Here is a 26,884-nt window from a genome sequence, read left to right on the forward strand (position 1 = left end):
CGGGCCACTTCTGGGGTTTCTTGAAGCTGGAAGAATGTTTCAGGGGAGTTCCCAATGGTAAAAAAGTTGAGAAAGGCTGGCGTAAGTGATGAAAAATGTACATCATGGTAATGTGGGAGTGGTTTTTACCTTGGGATATATTCAGAGTTGTTGGAATCATGCCAGTCCCATCCAAGGGCACATCCCATATTCTATTACAGCCATATATACAAACGAACTTTTCATTTTAAAGATGTAAACCATTAATATGTGTGATGCCCTCACGTTCTAATGATAGGGTAGAGAGATATGGAAAGCTTTCAGTACTTTGAAACTGTGGGTGTGCCAAAATACCAAAGCTTCTTGTGTAATAGTGACCAGTGTAGAAGATCCTTGAATGTCTCTGGTAATAAACTTTATATAGCAGTGGAATAAACAAAAGATACTTGCTGGATAATGTCAATTGATAACTACTGTAAATATCAATGGGTAAACTTACTTATGAACCTTGCATTATTCCACTGAAGGCCTGTAATTATGATCTTATGTGGATGTGGAAGATACGACAGTATGTATAAGGTATAGGTCCCAGATTTATTTCTTTGGATGAGAGAGGTATTCTATATCATTACTAACCTCGAGTTTCATATATAGTGTCTTATTTCTAAAATTATTGATCTTCACAATTATTTATCACTCAAATGGTTTCTCTTCAGATCACATTGCACACAAAAGTCCACTTGGTAGTTTGCTGCAGCTGGGTCTTTTAAAAATTTGTCTTCTGCCACAGTTTGGTTAATAAGGAAAATGCTGTTAAAACATAATATCAGAATATCAACCCTAGCAACAGCCCAGAAGGATTACAAAATTAACTGAGAATAGAAACGTAAATAATATCATACCCAACAAAATAAACAGCTTTACTAAAAGTCTATCTGGAAAATGTTTTCAGAAGACTGGAATGGTCACTTATATACATTGATAATGTTAAATTATATATATAAGGTCTTAATAAAACATTAGTTATGCAGAAATTTTTAAGTGTAGTAAGCTAAGATACTCTCTCTTTTTGGGACAGTTGTCAGTGTGTTTGAGAATTGGCACTAGCTCCTGTTAGGTGCTATGTATTGCTTCCCTTTGGTACTGTACTATGCTTTCTGAGAAAGAAAAAGGCACCAAACTAACCTGTCACCAGATGACGAAAGGCTAACATGGAACATATATAATTTATACTTTCAGTATTTACCCCGCTACTCTAGGCATTGCTAGCCCGATGTAGGGAGGTGAGATGCCTTGAACTGTTCTTTTCCACCTTGAGTCTTCACTGAAAAAAGACATAGATTTGAACAATGGAAACTTAACAAAGTATGTAACATGTTTCACAGCCAAGAGAAGGCCAGGCACTTAACCTAATCCTTATGTTTGAGACACCTTTATTTTTTGTGAGGGAGAGAGGGATTGTGGCTGATATAAACGTCTTCCTTTTAAATAAACATCCCTTCCTCTTTCTTCTGCTGTGAGCTTTTTGTGTCTTTTCCCTTCAGGGCTTTATTGTTTGTCCCACCTGTGCCTAGCTGTTATAGGGAAAAGAGGCACCAGCCTACTGAACTAAGGTGTTCTCCCTCACAATGCAATGTATTCTACTTCAATAAGCCATCACATACAAGAAGTGTTGTAAAGTTTACCAAATAAGTAAATAGAGTTTATTAAACTCTGGGGGGGAAAGGGAATTAATCAGAATTAGGTTGTAGGTTTGCTGGTATATGCCTAATCAAATACAAATATATTCAGAAAATTGTAGTTTCCCTTAATACCTTATCAGTACTCTTAGAACACAGGACCAAGGAAACCTATCCCCAGAAGAGAATCCATATCTTTGGCTAGGTTTGAGATAATCTCACAGGTTCTTCCCTTAGCCAGTTCCCCTATGTTTTTCCCTCGAGCATCCTGTGGGAGCAAGTTTCCCTCACTCTCTGGATTCAACCCAGACTTCATTGACTATGCAGCTCTGAAGTCTGAACTGTCATAGCAGCTTCTGAAACTCCTCCCTCCTATATCAGCCAATCACATCCCTTGTTTCTCTGAAGGATTAACTCTACACAGGATGGGTTCTATAGGCAAACACAAATTAAGGTTTTGAGGGGGAACTCTTGTATTATAGCTCCATTACACATGTGGAAACTGATCAAGTAAAATGAGAGGAAATAATTGAGTAGGATAACAAATGGTATCAACTGCAGGTTCATATACCCTAGAACACAAATATGATTTGCTATAGCCATTGCCTAGTTTACACAATGCAGTCCATAAAGTATAATAATCAGATCACAACTGAAAGACTGAATTCTGTCTGTGTTCAGTGGTCTTATGAAGGAGCTATGGAATGTTATTTATATGTGATTCAGAAGAGATGAGTGGATCTTCTGCTCCATAAGAATGGCTTCTTCGACAAAATGCTGAGTCCTTATGTGCATTGCCTTACTAAGCCTAATCTTTTTCTAGAATGAGATTTGCCATGGTTACATATTGGAGTAAATTACTTTTGCTTAAGACTGAGTTCCTAAATAAATACCACTGAACAGGGCAAGGAAGAATATGTTATGTCTAGATTCATATTGGCTTACCTGTGGAAGAGCAAAGCTTATTTGAATTGGATCCTAGTGTGATTAGAGTTGGAATAAGTATCCCAGCTTCAAGTTCTGGGATGCCAGATCACTAGGTGACGAGTTCAAGTCACTTTCAACTAAGTTTAAGAAACACATTAGCAGAGCCAGAGTAGTGCTCAGAAAATCCTGTGGGGGCTCCAAAAGAGCACTGCCACTGGTGGCTGTCTAGACCAGGGGTAGTCAACCTGTGGTCCTCCAGATGTCCATGGACTACAATTCCCATGAGCCCCTGCCAGCAAATGCAAGGCACACTCAACGATTTACACCGTATTTTGGATAATTTTTCTTGGTGGCCAATTTTCTTTGCTGTAAAACAGCCCCATAACCTAATTATGCTTCTTACAACGGGCCTACTAATGGAAACAAACCTACAGGTGAGACCCTACAACACCTTTGATTTTATATATAATGTAACAATACTTCTACTGGGTCTAACAGTTACATGAACATAGGTTCACTCCTTGTCCAAAAGGATGTATGCTATTGTGCTAGTGGTGTGCCTCTTAACAATGGTCAAACAGGTTAACTGGTTAAAGAAGACTAACAATGTCATTGGTTCATATTTCATGCTACCCCCCCCAAACTCCATTTTATTCTCAGTGTTATATACTTTAGCAAATACCTACTACAGGTATTAACTAGTTTATTATAACTAAGGAATTGCCTGTTTTTCTTGTGCATATGGTGAGAAAGATTTCTGTACCTGTACAAGGTTCTTTACAAGATTAATGGATTTTGATTCAGTATGGCTAAATGTGCCTTCCTTGGAGATAGATCAAAATGGGTAGTCTAGCTGTAAAAAAAAAAAAAAACTTCACTGTGCTACTTGACTCTTGCTACCATTAACACGGCTACCCATCTTGAACTGTTTTCTTTGGTTAGGTTTGAATTTCACATAATTACATTTCACAACCTAGGCTTGTGCAATAAAGGCCCAATCCAGCCAATTTGGCTTCGGTGTCTATTAAAGTTAATGGTGTCATTGACTATAATGGGAATTTTGGCCTTTTCACCTTTCCCTGGGGGTGGGGGTTTCAGCCTCCAAACTTTCAGGGTATCTCTGGGAGGCTTTTCCCTGACTGTCCTCCAAATTTCAAAATGATTGGTCCGAGTCCTCTTCTAAGGGCTCCTGAAGAGGGGTGCCCCCATCCATGCTATTATATCCCATGGGACAGATATGAACTTCACAAGAGCTTTTGTTTGTAAAAAGCCTTAAAGTTGCAGCCAATTTACAACAACCCTATGGGTTTTCAAGGCAAGTGAGTAAGCAGTGATAGGTTGCAATTGCTTTCTTTTACAATGCCTTCCTTGGTGGTCTCCCATCCAAACACCAGGCAGCTTCTCAAATTGGGCTGTATGCCACCATTTTACATATTCACGAAGGTTAAACAGGGATAATATGTTAGTCTGTTAAGTATCCTGCTGGTTTCAACATTACACAGATGCTGTGTGGATTACATGGAAGGAATGGACTCTGAGTAGGCCACCATGAGCTTGAAAAGTGTGATAGAAATAAAGAACCAAGATTCAATTTCCTGTCTTGCATAATTATCCCTGAAACAAACTAAAGTCCTGTAGTCACAAGATTGTTTTATATGGTTGCCAGCTCTGGGCTGGGGAGATACCTGTAAATGTTGGGTGTGATGCCTGGAGGGGACAGGGTTTGTGGCAGAGAGGGAGCTCAGCAGGGTGTAATGACAATGACACGGGTTCACCCATCAGTGCATCCATTTTCTTCAAGGAAAATTATCTTTGTCACCTGGAGATCAACTCATGGAAATTTCTAGGTGCTATGGTACCTGAAAGTTGGCAACCTCACTTGGTTTAATGGCTGTTTTTGCACACACCGACAAGAAAGACCATCTTCCCTCTTAGTTGCCTCAAACTGCATTACTTTCCGTGACAGCTCAAGAAGCGGAGGTCTTGAACAGCCTTGTTAAGTAGGAAGCTGCGCTATTCCCTTTCCAAGATGCCTGCTGGGCAGGTAGAGGGTGAAAGGCTACAAGTAAGGTTACCATATTTTGAAAAGCAAAATATTTCCCAACTGACTACTTTCATATGATTACTATGAAAAATCTCGTTTTAAATACTCCTGCTACTTTAGCTGTGATAACTGCTTCTAACGAGGAGTACTTCTAAGGTAACGGTGACATTTTTACCAGTTTTTTTTTTTTAAGATAGCGCACCCTCCTGAATATATCCTCTGAAAAGAAAACATCCAATAACGCGCCGCCTCTATCCGCGGAAAGCGCTGGCCGTGATCGCTTCCCGCCTGTTTCGGTCGCCTCTTCCTCCGCCCCCTTTGCCAGGAAATCTCAGGATACTGGAAAGCCAACGGTCCACTCAGCGGAAGTGACGTGTCGCCGGGGACTCTATCCCTGCCCCGCCGCCTTGGGGGAAGTGACGGCAGGTGGGTGTCGAGGAAGTGCGGGGGCGCGCGCGGGGTGGATCTGGGCGGTGGCAGGCAGCGTTGGGCACCGTTGGCGGCAGCAGCAGTCCTGGGAGCAAGGCGAGGCGGAAGCCGGTGCTGGGTAGGGGCTCCTTTGGTTCTCTCCAGGCAGGAGCTGGTGGATCCCCCCCCTCTCCTCTCCCGGGGCAGGGGGTGGTGCGCTGGCCCTCGAGGTCGTTTCCCCCCTTGCTCGTTCCTTTTGCTTCAGTGGCCGCCGCCCTCTGTGCTATGCCCTGAGGCTTCTTGTCTTCCATATCTTTTCTCCCCCGTGTCGTTTCCTTCTCCACGTCCGGCCTTGTATCTGCATGCAGCTCCATTATCTGGAGTATCTTCTTGCTTTCTGGCCTTCCGTGCGGCGAAGCGGTGTGCCTTATTCGTTTACATTCTGGTGGCAAAACTGCTGCTTCCTTGCCCCGCTATTATTTGGTTTCCTCGCCTTTGCTTAGGGACTGTTAGGGACGCTCCCGTTTCCCTCGTCGTTGCTGCCCTCGTGTACCTACTAACATCTGTCACTAAGGGTTGCGCCTTCAGCCGGTTCCCATTATTTTGAGCGTATCCCGATTTCTTGTCGTTGGTGAATTTCAGCATTTCAGCGCCGTGTGCTTTCTCTGAGCATGCTCAGAATGTGTTGCGCTCTTGTTCAGCCTCTTGGTGGGTCTTTAGTTCGTTTTGTTATAAGCGGCCAGGCAGCTATTTACAACCTGGCTGCCCTGATATTCTTTGTGGTGGTGGCTACATTTCTAGTAGATATAGAGAATATATAGAGTTGGCCAGAGCTGATGAGAAGCTAGCAGCATGCATGACTTATGGGCCTGCAGGATAAACTGAGTCCTGATTTGAGAGAAAACCTGGATGTAAATTAAGGAATGGGCAAGTATGCTGTCCAGCTTGTTATGGATAAACTTCATGTTGCTTTCCTGAGATATTGGCATTGTGGCCATATTTATGGCTGAAGGCCAGGAATGTAAGAGATGGGGAGACTGTCCCCTTCGTAGATTCAAATGGGTAGCCCATGTTGGTCTGGAGTAGCACAATAAAATCAGAGTCCAGTAGCACCTTTAAAACCAACAGAGATTTATTCAAGATGTGAGCTTTAGAGTGCAAGCACTCTTTGTCAGACTATGAACTGACCATCATAACAATGTCCCCTTTGTGTGAGGCTTTCTTTTGTAAAAGTTCTGTTGAAAACCAGGGATGCCCAACCAGGGGTTCTTGTGATCTCTGAAGTGGTGTGGTATAGGGCAGTGGTCCACAACCCCCGGTCCGGGGACTGGGACCGGTCCGTGGATCATTTGGTACTGGGCTGCGGCTCCTTTTCGTCCTCCTCCCCGGCTGCTGCCTCGGGGGCTGCCCTGCCACCGGCTCACCTTTGGTGCTGTCCGGCGGCCGCCATGGCTAGGGCTCCCCCTCAGCGTGGCACTGCGCAGCTACTGCTGGCAGCGCTGCCCAGTGGGCAGCGGGAAGTCAGGGGCGCTAGCGGGAAAGCAAGTGGAGCAAGGACTCAGGTGGCGGCAACATCCCTCTGCAAAAGACTACCCCCCCCCGGGCCTCAGTAAAATTGTCAAGCGTTGACCGGTCGCCGGTGATAAAAAGGTTAGGGACCACTGGTATAAGGGGTTCTGTGCTGTGGGCTGTCTACTCAGCTTCTGCTCTTATTTCCTTTAGTAGTAAAGGGAGGGAGCAAAAGGAGAGCTAAGAGTGCAGGTACTGATGTCACTTCTGGGGGCGTGGGGGGAGCATGGCCAGCTCGCATCACTTCCGGGGCTCCCCAAAGTCTGAAAATTTATTTCAGGGCCTCCTCCACAATCAAAAGGTTTAAAAAGGCTGACCTAAACTATAGTTTGTGAGGCAGAGTAAACTTAGTGTTCATTTGAAGTAGAAGTACTGGGTGTGGGAGGAAGAATACAGTTTCTGCAGTTATGTAAGATGGCTTATATAAATAGGCAAGAAATTAACACAGATATGTGGTGGGGGAGCCCCTATATCAGGGGTAATCAGACTGCAGCCCTCCAAATTGCATCTGGAGGGCTGCAGTCTGCCTACCCTTGCCCTGTATATTACACAAAACGAAAGGGCTCTAAAAACAGTATTCTTCAACTGTCATTCTCTGGCTGATGAGGGAAAGCAACTTTAAATATATTAAGTATCAAATCTGGATTCTTGTTCTAGGCATACTGATAACCTTATGTATATCCTTAATAATTTACACGCTCAGTATGTCACTTTCAGGGGAATCTTGCCTTGTAAAGATTTGGTTAGGAAGACACTTGTCTTTGTATCAGACCTTTCTTTCAGGATGGATTTGCAAAAAGTTAAATCTGTTATGAGGTAGGAGCAAAAGCAATTGCTGTAGGTCAGGATATGATTGCAAATTAAATCAGTACACTAAATAGCCAAAAGCACAATATGAAACAAATTAAGTAAACCACCTAAGGGTTTGAGGAACCGGATATATTTTGTTGCCTAAATGATATCACAAATAGTGACAGGGAGAAGGGCTTCCTCAGAGAGTACAGCCATAGAAAAAGCTGAAAATGGTGGGCTCTGGGAGGACACCTCCAGTGACTTTATTAGTCTAGCAGCCAACTTCCTATGAGAGAAAGTGATTCTTTAGTAATTCTGCTCTCTCTGAGCATTTGGAATGTTAAAGGTCAAAACCCACACTTGGATTGTGCCTAGAACCAAAAGGGAAGCCATTGAATATCCATAAACAGCCGAACCATCGTTGCTTGAAAGCTTTGAGAGAATTAAAGCAAATCTGCATTTTTTATACCCAGGTTTTCACTACTTAAGGAGTTCCAAAGCAACAAACACCTTTCTTTTCTTCTCATCAGAAACCCTGTGAGGCAAGTGGGGTTGAGAGAGCTCTGAACTGTTCTGCATGAATAGCTTTAAAAGAACTGTGGCTAGTCCCTGAACTGGCTGCATGTAGAAGAGCAGAGTATCAAACCCTGCTCTCCAGATTAGAGTCCATTGCTCTTTAACCACGACACCACACTGGATAATGGATAAGTCCCTCATAGGATGGCAGATGTCAACTGTAGTAGCTTGATTATTATTATTCCATAAACTGTTAATCCATTGTTTACCAGTTTTGTAGCTAGCCATGTTTTGTAGCCATGTTCCTGCAAGCTCATTCCTATCTCCTTTGCCCATCAAAGATCTGCCAGTCCTAATACTAACCTTCAACCCCAATGATTTTCTGGCTCAGCTGTTCTGTGGAGCGCAACCTAGATAGGCATTGTATTTCCAGTAAAAGCTAAAACTCATTGAACATTATCCAGCATTGATTATTATCCAGTAGGTAAATGCAGGCCAAACATCAAAATCTCTCACTTTCTGTGTCAGGTTAAGGTCCTGGATCTATCTTAAGGTCCTGGATCTATCGGTTGATGTCATTTACTTGGATTTTAGTAAAGCTTTTGACAAGGTTCCCCATGATGTTCTGATGGATAAATTGAAGGACTGCAATCTGGATTTTCAGATAGTCAGGTGGATAGGGAATTGGTTAGAGAACCGCACTCAAAGAGTTGTTGTCAATGGTGTTTCATCAGACTGGAGAGAGGTGAGTAGCGGGGTACCTCAGGGCTCGGTGCTCGGCCCGGTACTTTTTAACATATTTATTAATGATCTAGATGAGGGGGTGGAGGGACTACTCATCAAGTTTGCAGATGACACCAAATTGGGAGGACTGGCAAATAGAGACAGAGTTCAACAAGATCTGAACACAATGGAAAAATGGGCAAATGAGAACAAGATGCAATTTAATAAAGATAAGTGTAAAGTTCTGCATCTGGGTCAGAAAAATGAAAAGCATGCCTACTGGATGGGGGATACGCTTCTAGGTAGCACTGTGTGTGAACGAGACCTTGGGGTACTTGTGGATTGTAAACTAAACATGAGCAGGCAGTGTGATGCAGCGGTAAAAAAGGCAAATGCCATTTTGGGCTGTATCAACAGAGGCATCACATCAAAATCACAAGATGTCATAGTCCCATTGTATACGGCACTGGTCAGACCACACCTGGAGTACTGTGTGCAGTTCTGGAGGCCTCACTTCAAGAAGGACGTCGATAAAATTGAAAGGGTACAGAGGAGAGCGACGAAGATGATCTGGGGCCAAGGGACCAAGCCCTATGAAGATAGGTTGAGGGACTTGGGAATGTTCAGCCTGGAGAAAAGGAGGTTGAGAGGGGACATGATAGCCCTCTTTAAGTATTTGAAAGGTTGTCACTTGGAGGAGGGCAGGATGCTGTTTCTGCTGGCTGCAGAGGAGAGGACACGCAGTAATGGGTTTAAACTTCAAGTACAACGATTTAGGCTAGATATCAGGAAAACGTTTTTCACAGTCAGAGTAGTTCAGCAGTGGAATAGACTGCCTAAGGAGGTGGTGAGCTCCCCCTCACTGGAAGTCTTCAAGCAAAGGTTGGATACACACTTTTCTTGGATGCTTTAGGATGCTTAGGGCTAATCCTGCGTTGAGCAGGGGGTTGGACTAGATGGCCTGTATGGCCCCTTCCAACTCTAGGATTCTATGATTCTATGATCTTCTGATTCTCTACCAGTAGCATTATTCAATGATAACCAGTAGATAGAAGTTGCAGGATGTTAATCAGGAAAGTCTGTTAAAGGGTTCTATACCAGACTTGTTTTATTTTGCCAATTGTCTTAAGAAGCTCTGAGCTCTAATTCTGAAGACTGATAATTCTCAATAAAATATTTGCTACTATGTAGGACAGCTTTTCTCACCTTTTTCCCATTGAGAACCCCCCTGAAACATTCTTCAGGCTTTGAAAGCCCCAGAAGTGGCACAATAATGCAGAATATGGTTGTGAAGCACAGCTGTGTAGATGCCTACCCTCTCTAGACACATCTTGGATTGGGGGGGGGGGAAGGGTTGACATGACCATATATGGCAGGGTTTCTCAACCGTGGTTTAATGAAGTCCTGGAAGGGTTTCCTGAATGTGTGGGAATTAATTCAATTTTAATCTATTTTTAGAACTTGTTAAACATTTGTTGGGTGATATGACCATATGTGGTCATGTTGACCCACCCTGCCTCCCAAAATGGCCAATGATGGGCCTGGAGGAGGTGGGAAAGAGAGGGGTCCCAGGTGGGCATGTACACAGCTATGCTTCCCAACCATATTCTGCACGATCATGCCACTTCTGGGGTTTCTTGAAGCCTGAAGAATGTTTCAGAGGTTTCTCAATTGTAAAAAGGTTGAGAAAGGCTGATATATGATTATATCACATGATAGAAGAAGAAGAATTGGTTCTTATATGCCGCTTTTCCCTATCCGAAGGAGGCTCAAAGTGGCTTACAGTCGCCTTCCCATTCCTCTCCCCACAACAGACACCCTGTGGGGTGGGTGAGGCTGAGAGAGCGCTGATATCACTGCTCAGTCAGAATAGTTTTATCAGTGCCGTGGCAAGCCCAAGGTCACCCAGCTGGTTGCATGTGGGGGAGTGTAGAATCAAACATGGCATGCCAGATTAGAAGTCCGCACTCCTAACCACTACACCAAACGGGCACTACACCAAAATGTCTAATACTGTTTAAAATATATACTAAAAATTCATTAATACCTACCCATTTGGGAATCCCTTCCAGGGCTGCAAAGAAACCCCAGGATTTCACAATACCCTGATTGAGAGAGCCTAGTGGTGTTAGGACAAAACAATATCTATGCCAGAAAGCATTTTATGTGATAAGTATTCCAATGATAAGTCCAAACTACTCACTTATCCTGCTCTCCTTGGTTGTGGCACACTGCATTGTTTCTGGGGCTAATGGGACCTCCAGCTTTTTCTGATGGAACCTTCTGCCAAAGCAAATTAGTGGTTTAGGCTTGGGCACCATTCATGCAAGAGGCTTCTGTTCTTCTCTTCAGCTGCCAGTTTCTCTGGCGGTAAAGCCTAATGTTTTCCCTTCTACACTGACTGTTCTTTTGGTGAGGTTACAGCCTGCTTTCTCAGGATACCTTCATACTTAAAATTTGGGAGAGCAGGAAAGGTCTGAAAATTCAGAATGAGAAGAAAGGTTCTTTGATGCAGCAGAAAGCAGTCTTGCTTATCTAGTAATTTTCATTGTGTTAAATGAAAGGCAGCTTGACATGTTCAGGTTTCTTTTAGAGTGTTGCCCTGTGTTGGAATGTTATGTGTTGTACATCTTTAAATAAAAATTGAATGGGCACATCCAGCACATATCAGCTGCTTGATTGATGTAGCAGCAAAGATACGGACAAAAAATTATAACTCAGTTAATATGAATTTATATTGTATATAAATTCATGTGAGCTGAGCCCAGACTAAAACTTCCCTAGATGCCATTCCTGCTGCAGACACCCTTCCCTCTCCATCAAGGTCCCCTGTGCCAGAGGAGCAGGATTTGGTGGACATAGGAGTCACGAAGGATGCAAGAAAGCTATATTCTGCAGACAAATAATTTGCTCAAGTCTCTTGAATAAACATGTGGGTAGGAGATTCAAACCATTGTTTTTATACCGATAAGGCACACTAATGAGAGCCAGTGTGGCGTAGTGGTTAAAACGTCAGCCTGTGATCTGGGAAACCTAGGTTTGAATCCCTACTCTGCCATGGAAATTGCTGGGCCAGTCACACATTCAGCCCAACCTACTTCACAGGGTTGATGTGAGGAAAATGATGTAAACTATTTTCAGTCCCTATGGGTATATAAATTAAATATTGATCAGTAGTATACGATAAGCTTATATGGTGTGGCCTGTATTTGTCCGACTCTGAATAAAATTATGGGTTTGTGCAGTATAGCAGGTTGGGGTGACAGTCCTAATCCAGGAAGATTATTCCAGGCATAGAATGTGATGGGATGCAGCAGAGGGGTACCGTGCACCCAACTCACCACCAGATGCCCTGCCAGCCTTGCTGGGGGTTGCGGTGGCCTGGACATTGCAGTTCCCCAGACTACTGATCCTGGGGGACTTTAATGTCCATGCCAAGCTGCTGACTTCAGGAAATAGGTTGGATTTATGGTTGGCCATGGGGTCTCACTGTTGTTACTGGCCCTACCCATGAGGCAGGTCACACCCTGGACCTTATTTTTGGTGCTGGGTTGTAAATGGAGCTGATGGCAGCAAATGTTGTTCCATGGTCGGACGCTATGCCCTGAAGGCCTGTCTATGATTGCTGCCCCCACCCCAGTTAGGTGCAGAGTTGATTTTGCCCAAGGTGTGACTTATGGATCCAATTGGACTCCTGAACACTTCGTGGGGCCCAATCCCTCCTGGTGCTTTCCTAAATGCTCTAGTCAGTGACTGGCACAACCAGATACTGACTGCCATTGATGAGATTGCCACCCCCCGACGCCCTCTCCACCACCACTCAAGGGCTCCATGAGATGAGAGGGCTCCATGAGGTGAAATGGGAACTGAGATGGCTAGAGCAGGTTTGGAGGAAAACTCGACAAAGCATTGAGAACATCCTATAGGTTATTTAGGAAAACCTATGAGATGGTAAGAGCCTCTTGTGGCGCAGAGTGGTAAGGCAGCAGACATGCAGTCTGAAGCTCTGCCCATGAGGCTGGGAGTTCAATCCCAGCAGCCGGCTCAAGGTTGACTCAGCCTTCCATCCTTCCGAGGTTGGTAAAATGAGTACCCAGCTTGCTGGGGGGTAAACGGTAATGACTGGGGAAGGCACTGGCAAACCACCCCGTATTGAGTATGCCATGAAAACACTAGAGGGCATCACCCCACACGTCAGACATGACCCAATGCTTGCACAGGGGATAGCTTTACCTTTATGAGATGGTAATGAAATCAGTGATTTTTACTCAGCTTGCATTGCATCTGCGAACTTGCGCCCAGCTCAGCTATTTAGGATAAATCGGTCTCTCACCCCCCTGGAAAAAGGGCACCAAAGCAGTAAAAAATTGGAAATGAGCTGTGAGGCATTTGTGAGCTATTTCGTTGAGAAAGTCTCAAAGCCACGACCTTCCTCCAGTCTTAGACACAGAAAGGGAACTAGGAGGCCTCTTGGCTGCCTTTGAAGGAAATACTAAATGGCTTCTGGCAACTCTCACTGACTGGACATGGTATTGACTTCATTGAGGCCAATCACATGCCTCTTAGACTCCTGCCCCTCTTGGCTAATCAAAAGGACAGAAAGAAGGATAGAGGCCCCCCTCCAGAAGACAATTAGTCTCCTGGAGGGCTGAAGGAGGCAGTGGTACAGTCATTACTGAAGAAACCATCTCTGGACCTGCAGGAGTCTGCCAACTACTGCCCTGTCTTGCATCTAGCATTTCTAGGAAAGGTGGTGGAAAGGGCTGCCGTGGACCAATTATTAGCATTCCTGAATGAAGCTTCTGTCCTGGACCCAGCTCGGTCAGCTTCTGGCTTGGCCATGGGGTTGAAACAGGATTAGTTGCCCTGATGGATGACCTCTCCTGAGAGCTGGACTGAGGCAAGACAGCGTTGCTTGTATTACTAGACCTCATGCAGCACTCAACACAGTTGACCACAAGCTGCTAGATCACCACTTTGTCAATGCTGGGATATGCGGGACAGCCCTTCAATGGCTGATCTTTTTTCAGGGTCGCTGAGAGAAGGCAGCAATTGGAGAGAACCAATCTCATTGTTGCTAACTCCCATGTGGGGTGCCAATTCTGTTTAATATCTTTTGGTGCCCTCTTGCCCAGATGGTATGGAGCCATCCTCCTGATGGATGGCTTCCCTGATTCACCCCCAGAATCATTAACCCAATATCTGGAAGCAGTGACGGGATCGCTCAAGCAGAGACATCTGAAACTCGGTCCTTCAAAGATGGAGGACCTGTGGTTCGGTAGGAAGGATCCCAATGAGGAAATGTGATTGCCCTGCCTGGATGGGGTGCAACTATCTGTTCACACAATAACACTCAGGCAGGAATTTGGGCTTTATCTTTAATGCCCCCTCTCCATGGAGGAACAGGTCCCAAGGCTGGCAAGACTGATGTTCTTTCACCAGCCCCAAGCTAAGCTACCTACCTGCCCCCAGAACATCCACAGTGATCCATGTGATGGTCACTTCTAAAATAGATTTCTGCAACTCGCTCTATACATGCCTACCCTTATCTCTGCTTCGGAAACTCCAATTGGTACAGAATGCAGCAGCCATGGTACTTAACAGGAACACTCTTAACAGCTGCACTGGCTACAGAGTGAATTTCAGATCAGGCTTAAGGTCTTGGTAATCACATTCAAGGCCATACGCAGTGTTGGCCCTACATTCTTGAGGGACTGCTTACGCTCCCTGAAAAGCACTACACCACAAATTCCAACAAGCTGGTGATCCCTGGCCCCCCACTTGGTGGAATGAGCTCCCAGAAGAAATCAGGGCCCTGCCAGAACTGAAACAGTCCCACAGGGCCTGCAAATGGAGCTCTTCCGCCAAGCCTTTGGTTGAGGCCAATGGAACAACACTAACCCAAAAGCCCCCTTCCAACTTCCAGTTGTGCCCAACAGATATAACTCAGGGCAACTCCTGACCCAGCCATCCATTAAACAAAAGCAGCCCTTTTGGTTGAGTAGCTAACAGATCAGCATTACACAGTATGATTGTTAAAAATGTTTTTGCGTTCAAAGTGTTTTAAATCCAAAACTGTTGATATATTCCCTGTACTCACATTCAGAGCCAGCCAGTTTGGAGAGAGGAATGGGAAGGCGACTGTAAGCCACTTTGAGCCTCCTTTGGGTAGGGAAAAGCGGCATATAAGAACCAACTCTTCTTCTTCTAAATCTAAAACTGTTATTGTGTGAACTGTGAGCTACAAACTCCTACTGTAAATTACCCTGAGCCGTAAGGATGGGCAGAATAGACATGTAAAAAAAAAAGAATAAATATAGAACTATTATCTGCCTGGCCATGTGGGAATTGAACTGTCTTCATTTATGGGTGTTGAAATTATCCTAATTGCTTAGGGGCAGGCAGGCTTTTTTGTGCATTATTAATTGGCATTTTTCCTAGAGTACTGTGGTTGCTGCCTTGAAGCTTCAGATTCAAAGTGGATTAGTCATATTCAGTTGCTGATCTTCGAGTGGCTGTGTAAAGGAATATTCACAGAATTCCCTTTAGTGTTATATTCAGGCCAAGTATACTCCTGTTCCTTGAGAATGTGTATGCCAGTTCTAAACCAGCACTAGAATAGTCCAGGGAGCTGCAGTGCTAGTTAATCTCTTCCCGAACCTTTTCTCCCAAGTGTACTAAGCCAGTGGTCCCCAACCTTTTTATCACCAGGGACCGGTCAACACTTGACAATTTTACTGAGGCCTGGGGGGAGGGGTAGTCTTTTGCCGAGGGACGTTGCTGCTGCCACTGCCTGAGCATCTGCTCCACTTGCTTTCCTGCTGGTGCCCCTGACTTCCCACCGCCCGCTGGGGGGCGCTGCCAGCAGCAGCTGCGCAGTGCCACGCTGAGGGGGAGCCCCAGCCATGGCAGCCGCCAGAGTGCACTAAAGTTGAGTTGGTGGCAGAGTGGCTGGGCAGCCCCCGAGGCAGCAGCCGGGGAGGAGGATGAGGAGGAGCCCCAGCCCGGTACTGATTGATTCATGGACCGGTACCGGTCCCTGGACCGGGGGTTGGGGACCACTGTACTAAGCAATGCTAGGTGGTTTTGCAAGCTTCCCAGTTTGCAGAATTACAGAATTCACTGTGCAAGTCTCTTATCATGTTTCTTTGAGGTGGTGTGGATTAATGCACTTTAGGGAAGAACTGACTGGTTTTTGAATGCTCGAGTACTAGATAAAACTAATTGGCTCTATGTCGTCCACGGCAGGAAACGCATACTGATATAGCTAATTTTTCGCAAAGCGTCCATCAGCAGTAGTGGTTTGTGGACTATACTTGAAGGGCATCCACAATAAATCAACTGACAAGGATTCTCGACTCTTATGTGGAACATTAACATAAGGGGCAAGAATCCTTGTTCCCTGCTCCCTCCCTCCCCTCCCATCTCCTCTCCCTATCTGGTGGTGTGTCGCACTGTGCTGGTCCTACCTCCACCAGTTTCCCAAGGCAGGCCCTGCTTTCCAGAGGGCGGGAGTGGCCTCGGAGGCATAGCGGAGGTGGCCCCAGCCCAGTGACAAACAGTGCTGTGTTGTGCTGGGCCGGCCCTGCTCTCTGGAGGGCAGGAACAGCCTCAGAGGACCAGCCTCTACTGGTGTGGTCCCTGGGGGAGATACTACAGATGTCATGTCTGTAGCTTTACATTTGAGGGAGCACGCCAGTAGATGTTCCACATCAATTATAATGTTGGTAGAGCAATAAGTTTGGTAGAGCTTCAGGGTAAGTGTGGGAAATAGCTTCTGCTGGCAAGATCATTTAGGTAGAAAATGATTGGTTCATGTGCTGGTAGCCACACAAGCAGGGGCAGACTTAGGCCATGTCTGGCAGAAGTTGTGGCCATTGCACTGTATTGGAAATGAGCTGCAAGCCTACCCAATAGTCACATTTTGCATGGATACTGTTTTCTTTCAAATCTGAGCCAGGGAAACATGCCTCAAGTAAGGGAATACGGTAATATTTCCTAGCTTTCAAGATGAAGAGTTGGGATTATTGATCAGGGGGATGGGATAGCACAGGTGATGGGAGCCAGATGGTGAGAGGGAATACTAGCCATAAGAACTATGTGGTGGTGGGAAGTTGTATCAAAACTCAGCCTATTTATGGTGACCTATCATGTGGTTTTCAAGGCAAGAGACATTCAGAGGTAGTTTGCCATTCCCTGCATCGGTATAGCAGCCTTGGACTTTCCCTTTTAAGTACTAGACCCTGCTTAGCTTCCAAAAACTGGCGTGATTGGGCTAGGCTGGACCATCCAGGTCTGGGTTATATATACAAATCCACATAAAATCTTGTTGTCATATACTTTCAACTTATAGCTAAGTTGAAATACTTGTTTGAAAGAGCTATGATTTTTAGGATGGCAAAGATACAGGTTTGCATTGAGGATTAATTTTATGACCTTTGAGGATTATTTTTATGACTTTTGGCTTGTTTTTGGTATGAATTTTGCTTGGCCATATACTAGAATGTTACTGACTAAAACTTCTTTCTCTGGTGCATTTTTCTAAGTGCATCAGTTAAATTTGGTCACAAAACTTCCAGGAAGTTGTGAGCAGAACCTGAAAGAGTGAATCAGATAATTCCACTGATGTTTATTTACCTGGGAAGGGGGGAGGGGTTAAGGGACTTTGTTCTCGCCAGGCTTTATTCTGCTAACCCCTAATAAAACAGAGTTTCAGAGAGTTTTAGGAGGGTTGGGAAGAGCTTTCTGCTGGAACAAGGGTTCCTCTTGCTTTGAAGCTGCTCCTGGATATGCAGTTTGGATGTGAAAGTAGGCTGTTCCCTTCAAAGGTCACAATGGCTTGCTCCACCTCTGAAAGGCTGCTTATAGATATGCAACCCCATTGGCTCTCTGCTTACAGGATGGCCACTGCAGATCTGCATGTACTGCATAGTGCAAAGCAGAGATAGCTCTGCTGTCTAGGACTGAGCCCTCCCATCTGTGCTGTGGGGCCAAGCTGTGATGCTGGCCTTCTTGCGGAATCTTGGCAGTCAGAACAGCTTTCCAGGCTGCTATCATTGGCAATCTTTAGAGCAGTGGTCCCCAACCCCCGGTCCTGGGACCGGGACCGGTCTGTGGATGAGGTGGTACCAGGCTGCGGCTCCTCCTCGTCCTCCTCCCTGGCTGCTGCCCTGCCACTCTGCTGCTGGCTCACCTTTGGTGCTCTCCAGCAGCGGCCATGGCTGGGGCTCCCTCTCGACGTGGCACTGCGCAGCTGCTGCTGGCAGCACCCCCCAGCGGGCGGCAGGAAGTCAGGGTTGCTGGCAGGAAAGCAAGTGGAGCAGGGGCTCAGGTGGCGGCGACGACGACATCCCTCAGCAAAAGACTACCCCCCCCCCCAGGCCTCAGTAAAACTGTCAAGCGTTGACCGGTCCCTGGTGATAAAAAAGTTGGGGACCACTGCTTTAGAGGATTAGTCTCTTAGCCTGGGGTCTTGAGCATTATGGATCCTGACCCCTTGCAGTTGTGCTGCTGGAGTTCCATGGCTCATCTTGAGAAGCCATTGGTTGTGATGGCTGTTGCCTTATGCACCTCATGTGCCGGGCAGCCCCAGTTTCTTTGTCACTGTTCCTGTTGGCTTTGTTTTGTGGAACAATCAACAGGTGTCTGGCACTCTAAACTAACAAGTTTTCTCCCAATTTAAAATATTTGTGAATGCTTGTGGCAATAAACTAATACTGCTGGCCCCCTAAAATAATTTTGTGGACTGTCTCACTATCCAGAGTAGCTTCCAATTCTGAATGTGCATGTACATTGCAAAATGGAAAGGGGAGTTTATGATGCCATGCCAGTAATGCATCCAAGTGCTATTTTGCTGTTGCGGAGAAAGCCGCATTGAACCTAGCAATACAGTTTGGGGCCACAAGATGGTGGTGTAATAGCTATGTTTCCTACATTTCCAGAGTAGAATGCTGCCTTAATGAAGTAGGAAATAAGGAACAGGCAGGATTCTGGTGCATAGCTTAATCCAAAAGAGAAAGCAGCTGAGCTGTGCCAGTGATAGATGCTTTTGAGTGTCATGTCCAAGGCATGTGGCCACACCTTTGGCATTAAGCCAACTTCCTGTTTGGTTGAGGAGACTTTCCCTGCTTTCTAATGGAATGGAGTTAGGCTGCATCTTGTGAATGTTTCCAGTCACGAGAACAGGGCGCTGTGCTGCCTTTGGTAGGAGGAGACTATTATCCCTGAAATTTCCCCTTTCATGGGCCCTGAAGAATGAGTGCGATCTTACAGACCAGAAGACACTTCAGGATGAAGGACAAATGGTTGCTTATTCTGTGCTGAACTGGGGACTACATGAGATCCCCCCCCCCTCAGTTTGGTCTGAAAGACCATAGATTTTGTTGTTATTGAGGCACAATCCCCCCCTCCCTGCCATTATAGGGTTTTGGTAATTTTCAAGCTATAGCAACTTGAAGAATGGTCAGTTGAAGAATTACTGCAAGGTGCAAAGAATTACTGGGGTAGTTTGCGGTAGATTAATGGGTTAGTGCTGTTTACAGCATGCCCTGTATGTACTGGGAAGTGTGCCAGTTTGCCAGAGCATTCCGAACCCTGGAAAACACTTGGCATCTTACTACCAAGCCACTCTTGTCTTGCCTTAGGGTGAGCTTGGCTGAGATGTTGTCCTACCACATCTTTAGAAACAGTCTGGTCCAGAAGCAGCTGTCATCCACTGCAGAGGAAGCTGCTTCTCTTCCATGTTCACCCAGCCTGACAATGAAGGGTATGTGTGTCTCTTAGACCGTTTATGCACTGGGAACTTCACTGCCTCAGCTCCCATGCAGGAGTACAAATTGGGGGTGGATGAGGTGCACCAGGTCGGATGCTCCCCCATGTGGGTGCAGGAAGAGGTGGGGCAACCTGCCACGACTAAAACTCCAGCCTGCAGCCTGGCATAAAACCTCCAGTGCGTAAACGGTCTTACTGAATTCTTTAGTCCACATTAGATGGTTGTGGAAAATGCTTTTGTTACCACATGAACCATGTAAACTTCTTACTGCTTCTTAGCATGACTCAGCTGCAGATGGCTTGAGGAGTAGTTGGAGCACCTGTTCATGAAGAGCCTGGATCAATGATTATATTTTTTCATAGTAAAGCCCTTTGATTTGACTTGTGTGTAAATGAAACAAAACTAAATTAACTATGGCAACAGTTCCTTTAAGAAAATTTTATAGAATCATAGAGTTGGAAGGGACCTCCTGGGTCATCTAGTCCAACTCCTGCACTATGCAGGACACTCACAACCCTATTGCTTATCCATTGTAATTTGCCCCCCCTTGAACCTTCACAGAATCAGATGGTTACCAGATCTCCTCTCAGTCGTCTCCTTTCCAGGCTAAACAGACCAAGCTCCCTCAACCTTTCCTCATACGTCTTGGTCTCCAAACCCCTCACCATATTTGTTGTCCTCCTCTGGGCACGGTGCAGTTTGTCTACATCCCTTTTCAACTGTGGTGCCCAAAACTGAACAAAGTACTCCAAGTAAGGCTGAACCAGAGTACCTCCCGTGATCTGGACACGGTACTTTGTTTGGTACAGTCCAAAATCCCATTTGCCTTTTTAGCCACCGAGTGACACTGCTGACTCATATTCAGTGTATGCTCTACTAAGATTCCTAGATCCTTTCCGCACATGCTGCTGCCAAGACAAGTCTCCCCCATCCTATATTGGTGTATATGGTTTTTCCTACCTAAATGCAGAACTATACATTTGTCCCTATTGAATTTCATTTTATTCAGTTTGACCCACTTCTCGAGCCTGTCAAGAACATCCTGTATTCTGATTCTGTCTTCTGTTGTGTTTGCTACCCTTCCCAGTTTAGTATTGTCTGCAAATTTAATAAGTATCCCCTCTAATCCCTCATCCAAATCATTTATAAATATGTTAAACAACTCAGGCCCCAGGACAGATCCCTGGGGCACTCTACTTGTTACTCCAAGAGGATGCTGAACCATTAACAAGTACCCTTTGGGTGTGATCTGTCAACCAGTTATTGATCCACCTGACAGAATTTGATTTTTAAAAGGTTAGGAAAGAGTTCCTTTTAATGCTGAACTCTGCTTATATCTAGTGAATGCTTATATTTTCCTCAGGTTGTACGAGGAATTCAGTGGTTTTTATGTCAGGAAGCAGGTGTGTGTGATCCTCCTAGATTGAGGATGGGACTGTTTGAGCTCGGGGACATTGTTCTTGCTGTCTTCCCATGGAAGAAACTTTTTCCAAGCTGACCTCTTAAAACTGAAGTACAGTCCCTTGAGACCTTTTTTCATCTTTGTGTAAGGAAACATCTCCCTCTGGGGCAAGGACATTTTCTGGTAATTTCCACATTCCATCATATTCTGGGTGATTTCCACCATTCCATCAGGGAGGCAGGACTTCTTCCTGTCATCACTTGGTGTGAGTTGCCCAGAGCTCATTTCATTTCCTGCCTCAGTAGGGAGAGCAGTGAGCCAGGCAACATACAGGCCTTCTTCGCTATTTCTAGCCTTAAAATTACATTTCTGTTGCTATTTCTATTTCTTTATTCCTGCACTATAGTTCTAAACACAACCCCCCCCCCCAACCTTTCTCTTGGAGAAGGCAAGTGGTTTTGGGGAAAGAAGCCAGTAAATGTGTGTTTCCCAATTGTGAGGGAAAAGCTAAAGGGGATTACCATTCAGTTTCCTGGGTGCTAAGAATAGTGCAGTGAATTCGAGGACATCCTCTTGGAGGGGGAGCTCAGGGCCCCAATTGTTGGTGGAAGTCTGCAGACAGTAATGTCAGCAGGTGCATCCTCTTGGACTATCCCTACGTTGACCACCAAGGAGGCATCCCAGAAAAGTGTAAAATGCCAGAAGATGGTGGAAGCTAGGGAAGGTGTATGACAGCCCTAAATTAAAACAGAGGAGGAGGGAGCAGGAAATCAGGATCCAAGGAGACCTGCGAGAAAAAAAGTTTTTTTTTCCTCCAAAGGAAACAGTCCCTAAGCTTCTTCCACTCCCCCCATATTTTGATAGACAATTTAAAGTGGAATGGATAAAACCCATGTCAAAATAGACAGTTCCCAGCATCAGTTAAGAAAATGTATACAATACCAAAATTTGCAGAGGAATTATTTCAAGTGCCAGTGGTTGATGGACCAGTGGTTGGTTTACAGAGAATATGGCCTTTTGTCTGAAGAAGAGCATAAGGATCATATGGACAGAAAGGTGGAGTTTGCATTATGAAAGACATTAGAATCAGTGGCTGTGGCCACTGGAGCTATCTCCATAACTTCCGTAGTGGTTAGAGCTTCAATGTGCAATATACCATAACTTATACCAGAATGTGATAGGGAGTTGTGTCAAGAGTGCTAAAAGCGGTGGCCTTTATGGCAGATGTGAGTCCGGATGCATCAAGCGTAAATGCCAGAGCTATGGTAACTAGTTCAGCAGCAAGAAGGACTTCCAGATGAAGTCATCTGTGCTTCACACAGTCTTTGGTAGGAGAATACTAGAGCAAGTCACAAAGGAGTACTGATGATGAACCCGCCCAATGGAACAGAAGAAGAAGAGTTGGTTCTTATATGCCGCTTTTCTCTACCCAAAGGAGTCTCAAAGTGGCTTACAATTGCCTTCCCTTACTTCTCCCCACAACAGACACCCTGTGAGGTGGGTGAGGCTGAGAGAGCCCTGATATCACTGCTCGGTCAAAACAGCTTTATCAGCGCTGTGGCAAGCCCAAGGTCACCCAGCTGGTTGCATGTGGGGGAGTGCAGAATCGAACCTGGCTTACCGGATTAGAAGTCCACACTCCTAACCACTACACCAAACTGGCTTAGGGAGGTCCCAGATGTCCTTGCCCTCAAAGTGAGAATGACCATTGGATACTTACTGTGAAGGGTCCTTCTCTGTGGGGGAAAAGAGGACATTTTCATCCCTTCCAAACCATCATCATAAAAAAGAACCCAGTAGGGGACCTGCCAATAGTGTTGCCTTATCTTTGTCTATGGTTCTTCTTGTTCCTATTATCATGCTGTTTTCAGTTAGAATTTTAGTGTTCTAGAATTTGTTGGAGTTGCTGAACTGAGCTCTGGGCGACCTCACTAAGTGATGGCAGGAAGCACTTTAAATCCTGCCTCCCTGACAGAATGGGGGAAGTCACCCAGAAGATATCATCTTTTCCCCTCAGAGGAGAAGGACCCTTCACAGTAAGTATCACAGTAAGTATCCAATGGTCATTCAGTTTGCAGGTGATAATTTGTGTTCTTGTGTTTCACTCTAGACATAGGTTGAACTTGCAGAGATGGCTGAACAAGAACCCACCCCTGAGCAGCTGGCCCAGATTGCAGCTGAAAATGAAGAGGATGAACACTCTGTCAATTACAAGCCCCCTGCCCAGAAGAGCATCCAGGAGATCCAAGAGCTAGACAAAGATGATGAGAGTTTGCGCAAGTACAAAGAGGCCCTGCTTGGAAATGTAGCCATTGCTGCTGGTGAGTTCCCACAAGGTGTTTCTGCCTTTTGGTAAAAGAATGAGGCTGTTTAGATTTGCCCCCTCCCTTCAGATTACCCAGTGTCTTTTTAAGTTAGGCCTTCCTTTTCCCATCTGGGTGTGGGTGAGAAATCTTGCTGACCAAAGTTAGGTCATTAGGCTCTTGAAGACATGCATGTGGTTCTGGTCAAAAAGGACCATCTGAGAGATTGGCAGCTTAATATATGTAATATATATACATGTATGTGTTTTTGCATATGTGGTATGTCAATTAACTTTGCAACTAGAGTTAAGGAAAAAGGAATCTTTGTGAGGTTTATCTTTGGAAGAACCTCAAGCAGCAGAACTGACACTGGTGAGGAGGACAGAAAAGTAGCAAAGTAGATCATAAAAGCTGTAAAAGTTCTATAAAAGGTCTATGACTTAACAACTGGATTAATTTCCTATGCATTAATTTTGGGATCACTTCATTTTTCTCCATCAATTTCTGGAAGGTAGACATCTTTAAAATCGAAATAGAGGATTCCTAGCAATTTCAGGTATAGTATATTACGAAGAGGCCTTATAATAGTTGAAAAACCTGCTTGCATCTGTATTGATCAGTTGAGTTCACAGAGGACTAGTCTGCATACCTTTTAATGCTTTTTCCTCATCTGTTTTAGATCCCAGTGCTCCAAATGTGGTGGTAACAAAATTGACTCTGGTTTGTGCCAGTGCCCCTGGCCCATTGGAGTTGGATCTCAAAGGTGAGTAGGTTGTGTTAGAATGGAGATCTCTCCTGTGAAGTCAGAGTAGACTGCCTTAACAGAGAAGTCTCTACCCTCAGTATTTTTGCACCCATAGTTACCTGAGAACAAAAAAGATAGATATGTATTCTGCCCCTTGCTGGATTATGAAACGGGAGGAGCATTCTTCAGAGCTAAACTTCTGAAGAGATTCTGCCCAGAAAAGCTCCTGTTAATATAGTTTAATTATCTTGTTTCATAAGCAGCAAGCTTGTGTACAAGCAGCTTACAGGGGCCAGGATTCTTCCATATTGGCAGTTATTTCACTGTTCCTGTCTACCCATTTCAATTTGAAATTGCATAGCTTCCCTGTTGAAAAAACTCAAGATGGTGCTGCTCTTGGTTGTCATGGGCTGGATAGATCCCTTGTGTGGGTAATATCAGCCGTGGTGCTTAGGATATAGAGCTCCATGTTTACGTTTTCAGACTACTATAGAAAAATAAACATTTTCTGCATAAGAGAGATCAAGCTGGTATTAAATGACCTGTTTTGCTCAATGGGGGGGACAGTTTCATTCATTTCTGCCTTTGTGCTGTCTAGGTGACCTGGAAAGTTTCAAGAAGCAGTCCTTTGTACTAAAGGAGGGCGTGGAGTACCAGCTAAAAATCTCCTTTTGCGTAAGTCTTACAAAGTGGTAGTTATTATATAGGGAGATATATAATAATATGTATATAACGCATATTTACCTTGTTCTGGCTGTGGGAAGAGTGCTTGTCAGTTAAGTTCATATTGGCTGACTTCTGTCTGTTTTAGGTGAACAAGGAGATCGTTTCAGGGTTGAAGTACATTCAGCACACATTCAGGAAAGGAGTAAAAAGTGAGTGCTTGCAAAGGAATTTGTATTATACATCCCTTATCTCCTCTTAGGCAAAGAAATGCCACCCCTTTGGTAAAGTCTGTGTGCAAAGGAGTGTTTACCTCCTTAGATTAAAACCAGATTTCATCAATAAACCAAAAGTTGGGGGCCACCTAATGTGAAACCATAATTTATGTTTGAATGCCGGCTGCAGAAAAGGCAGAACGGCAAGCAGACAGGGCTGACTGCTTAAGGATGCTCAAAAGTTGTTCTTGATTGAGATGTATCAACTTGTTTCAACAGTCTGTGTTCCTGGCAGTTCATAAGTTATCACCGCTTTTGTCTCCTTCCAGTTGACAAGACCGATTACATGGTTGGAAGTTATGGGCCACGTGCCGAAGAGTATGAGTTCTTAACCCCTATGGAGGAAGCCCCCAAGGGTATGCTGGCCCGGGGCAACTACAATATTAAATCCAAATTTACAGATGATGACAAGACAGACCATCTGTCCTGGGAGTGGAATCTGACCATCAAGAAGGAGTGGAAGGATTAGTCCTTCTAATGCCAAATCCCAAGAGTTGCTCAGACAGTGGCTACAGTAGAAACCCCACCCTGTACCAAAGTGCTGGCATTGGATACCCCTTCCCCCTTCCCCTTTTAGCTCACCAGAAAGACTTCTTGGCTCAGTGCCCCATGTTCCCTCTGAGAATCACTGAAAGAAATTGACCAAACCTACCCTGACTGTCCCTAAGCACAGAGGCAGGCATGCTTCATGGTCTCCTCCTGGGCTTATTTCACTGCTGCTTCAAAACCTTTGGAATAGATGTCAGGCAGGTTCTAAAAGGAAAGCAGTTCTCCTGCTTGTTAGGGAGAGAGGATTTGGAGGCATTCCTGTCTCTGGGCAAGAGGTGAAGTACTGAGGATTCATGATTCCATGCAGAGCTGGCAACTGCTTGCTGTCCCAATTGTTTCCAGGTTTAATCATGTCCATGGCCTGCCTCCCTCCTTCCCTCCCGGGGGTTGGGGGAGCATGGGCTGTCTTTCCATTTGTGATGGTTTCTGTAACCATGATGCCTTAATGTGTGTAATGTACATCCCCCAGGGAGGGGCCCCCAGATCTTGTTACACTTTTTATATGTGCTCCTATCCCGTCCATACACATATTCCTGTCCCATTTTGCATCTTCCGGCCAGACCATAATCCTGCTGATGCTGAACTCTCCAAGGTCTTAAGCAGGGTTCAAGCTGCTACACTTAGCAGGTTCCCCATGGTTTATGGAAGCCTTTGCTTCCAGCTGGGGCAGATGGCCTTAGTCGTAGTGCCACTGTCATCTCCTTGTTAGTTCTGTCACATCCCAATTTGTTGCAAAGCACTGAAGTCCCTGGGGCAACCTCTGGATTTCAGGGCTGGATGACTTAGCTCAGCAGCTTCTTATCCAGTCCGAACAAAAAGCTTGCAATGGACAAATGCTCAAGAGCAGTGAACGCCTTATGTATCTGTTCTGCCTTTGAAATTGTGTGCCTGGCCTGTCAGTATTTATTATTGCCTTGATTAGATTTCTTTCTATCATGATAGCTGAGCAGCCCCAGCAAAACCCCAGGAACCTGGCAGTGGGAAAAAGTAGGAGGTTTGTAGAGTCTGAAAACTCTGCTTGCCAGGCAGGCATGTTCCAGTTTGGCAGTCCGGCTCAGTGGGCTGCTTAGAGTCCCAAAGTTGTGCTAGAACTGGGACCAAGTGTGTGGTTCTTACATCATGATATCTCTGCCCCTGCATCCTCCTCCCTGTTCCTTTCCTTAGAGGAGATTTTTGTTTGATTTGGCACATTTTTGTCTGTAAATCTTAGAAACAGTTTAACAGATTTGGAATCATCAGCTTCCCCTTCTGACAAAATAAAATCTTGAAACTGATTATATGTTTGACGTTCTTGTGAAATTACTAGTAACAAAGGCATAGGTAGCACACAAATGTGCTGTGAGACAGCAGACATACTGGGGATGTGACAGTTTTGATTTTACAGATGTCTGCCGGTTCTAACTGTGCTTGCTTCTTCACTTCCCTTTATTTAGCAGTTATGGACCTTGTGTTTGATAAACGTTTCCACGGTAATCTATAATGTAGAGCTGGTTCTGAGCTTTGGTCTTCTTTCTGCCCAGCAGACCCTATTGTTTCTTC

The 26,884-nt window shown here is 45.0% G+C and overlaps 1 protein-coding gene and 1 long non-coding RNA gene across 5 annotated transcripts; one reads left to right on the forward strand and one right to left on the reverse strand.

Moving 5' to 3' along the window:
* Positions 1-569: 569 nt before the first annotated feature.
* LOC143832926 (uncharacterized) lies at positions 570-4,980 on the reverse strand. Of its 2 annotated transcripts, none has more exons than XR_013229453.1 (3): positions 4,832-4,980; positions 1,226-1,303; positions 570-789 (listed from the first exon to the last, which is right to left on the reverse strand). It is a non-coding gene; the product is annotated as an uncharacterized LOC143832926 (long non-coding RNA). The 2 variants fall into 2 exon arrangements; XR_013229454.1 differs by having other exon boundaries at positions 4,805-4,973.
* ARHGDIA (Rho GDP dissociation inhibitor alpha) lies at positions 4,920-26,619 on the forward strand. Of its 3 annotated transcripts, none has more exons than XM_077328072.1 (6): positions 4,920-5,055; positions 22,921-23,131; positions 23,793-23,876; positions 24,457-24,533; positions 24,670-24,733; positions 25,066-26,619. In XM_077328072.1, exons 2-6 carry the CDS (start codon positions 22,942-22,944, stop codon positions 25,263-25,265), a joined length of 615 nt encoding a protein of 204 aa, XP_077184187.1. In that variant the 5' UTR covers positions 4,920-5,055; positions 22,921-22,941; the 3' UTR covers positions 25,266-26,619. The 3 variants fall into 3 exon arrangements, with proteins under 3 accessions (XP_077184187.1, XP_077184184.1, XP_077184186.1); XM_077328069.1 differs by having other exon boundaries at positions 5,023-5,176; XM_077328071.1 differs by having other exon boundaries at positions 5,035-5,154.
* The last annotated feature ends 265 nt before the right edge of the window (positions 26,620-26,884 follow it).

This window comes from Paroedura picta, chromosome 3 (genome assembly GCF_049243985.1).
Source record: "Paroedura picta isolate Pp20150507F chromosome 3, Ppicta_v3.0, whole genome shotgun sequence".
In the NCBI taxonomy this organism is placed as follows: Eukaryota; Metazoa; Chordata; class Lepidosauria; order Squamata; family Gekkonidae; genus Paroedura; species Paroedura picta.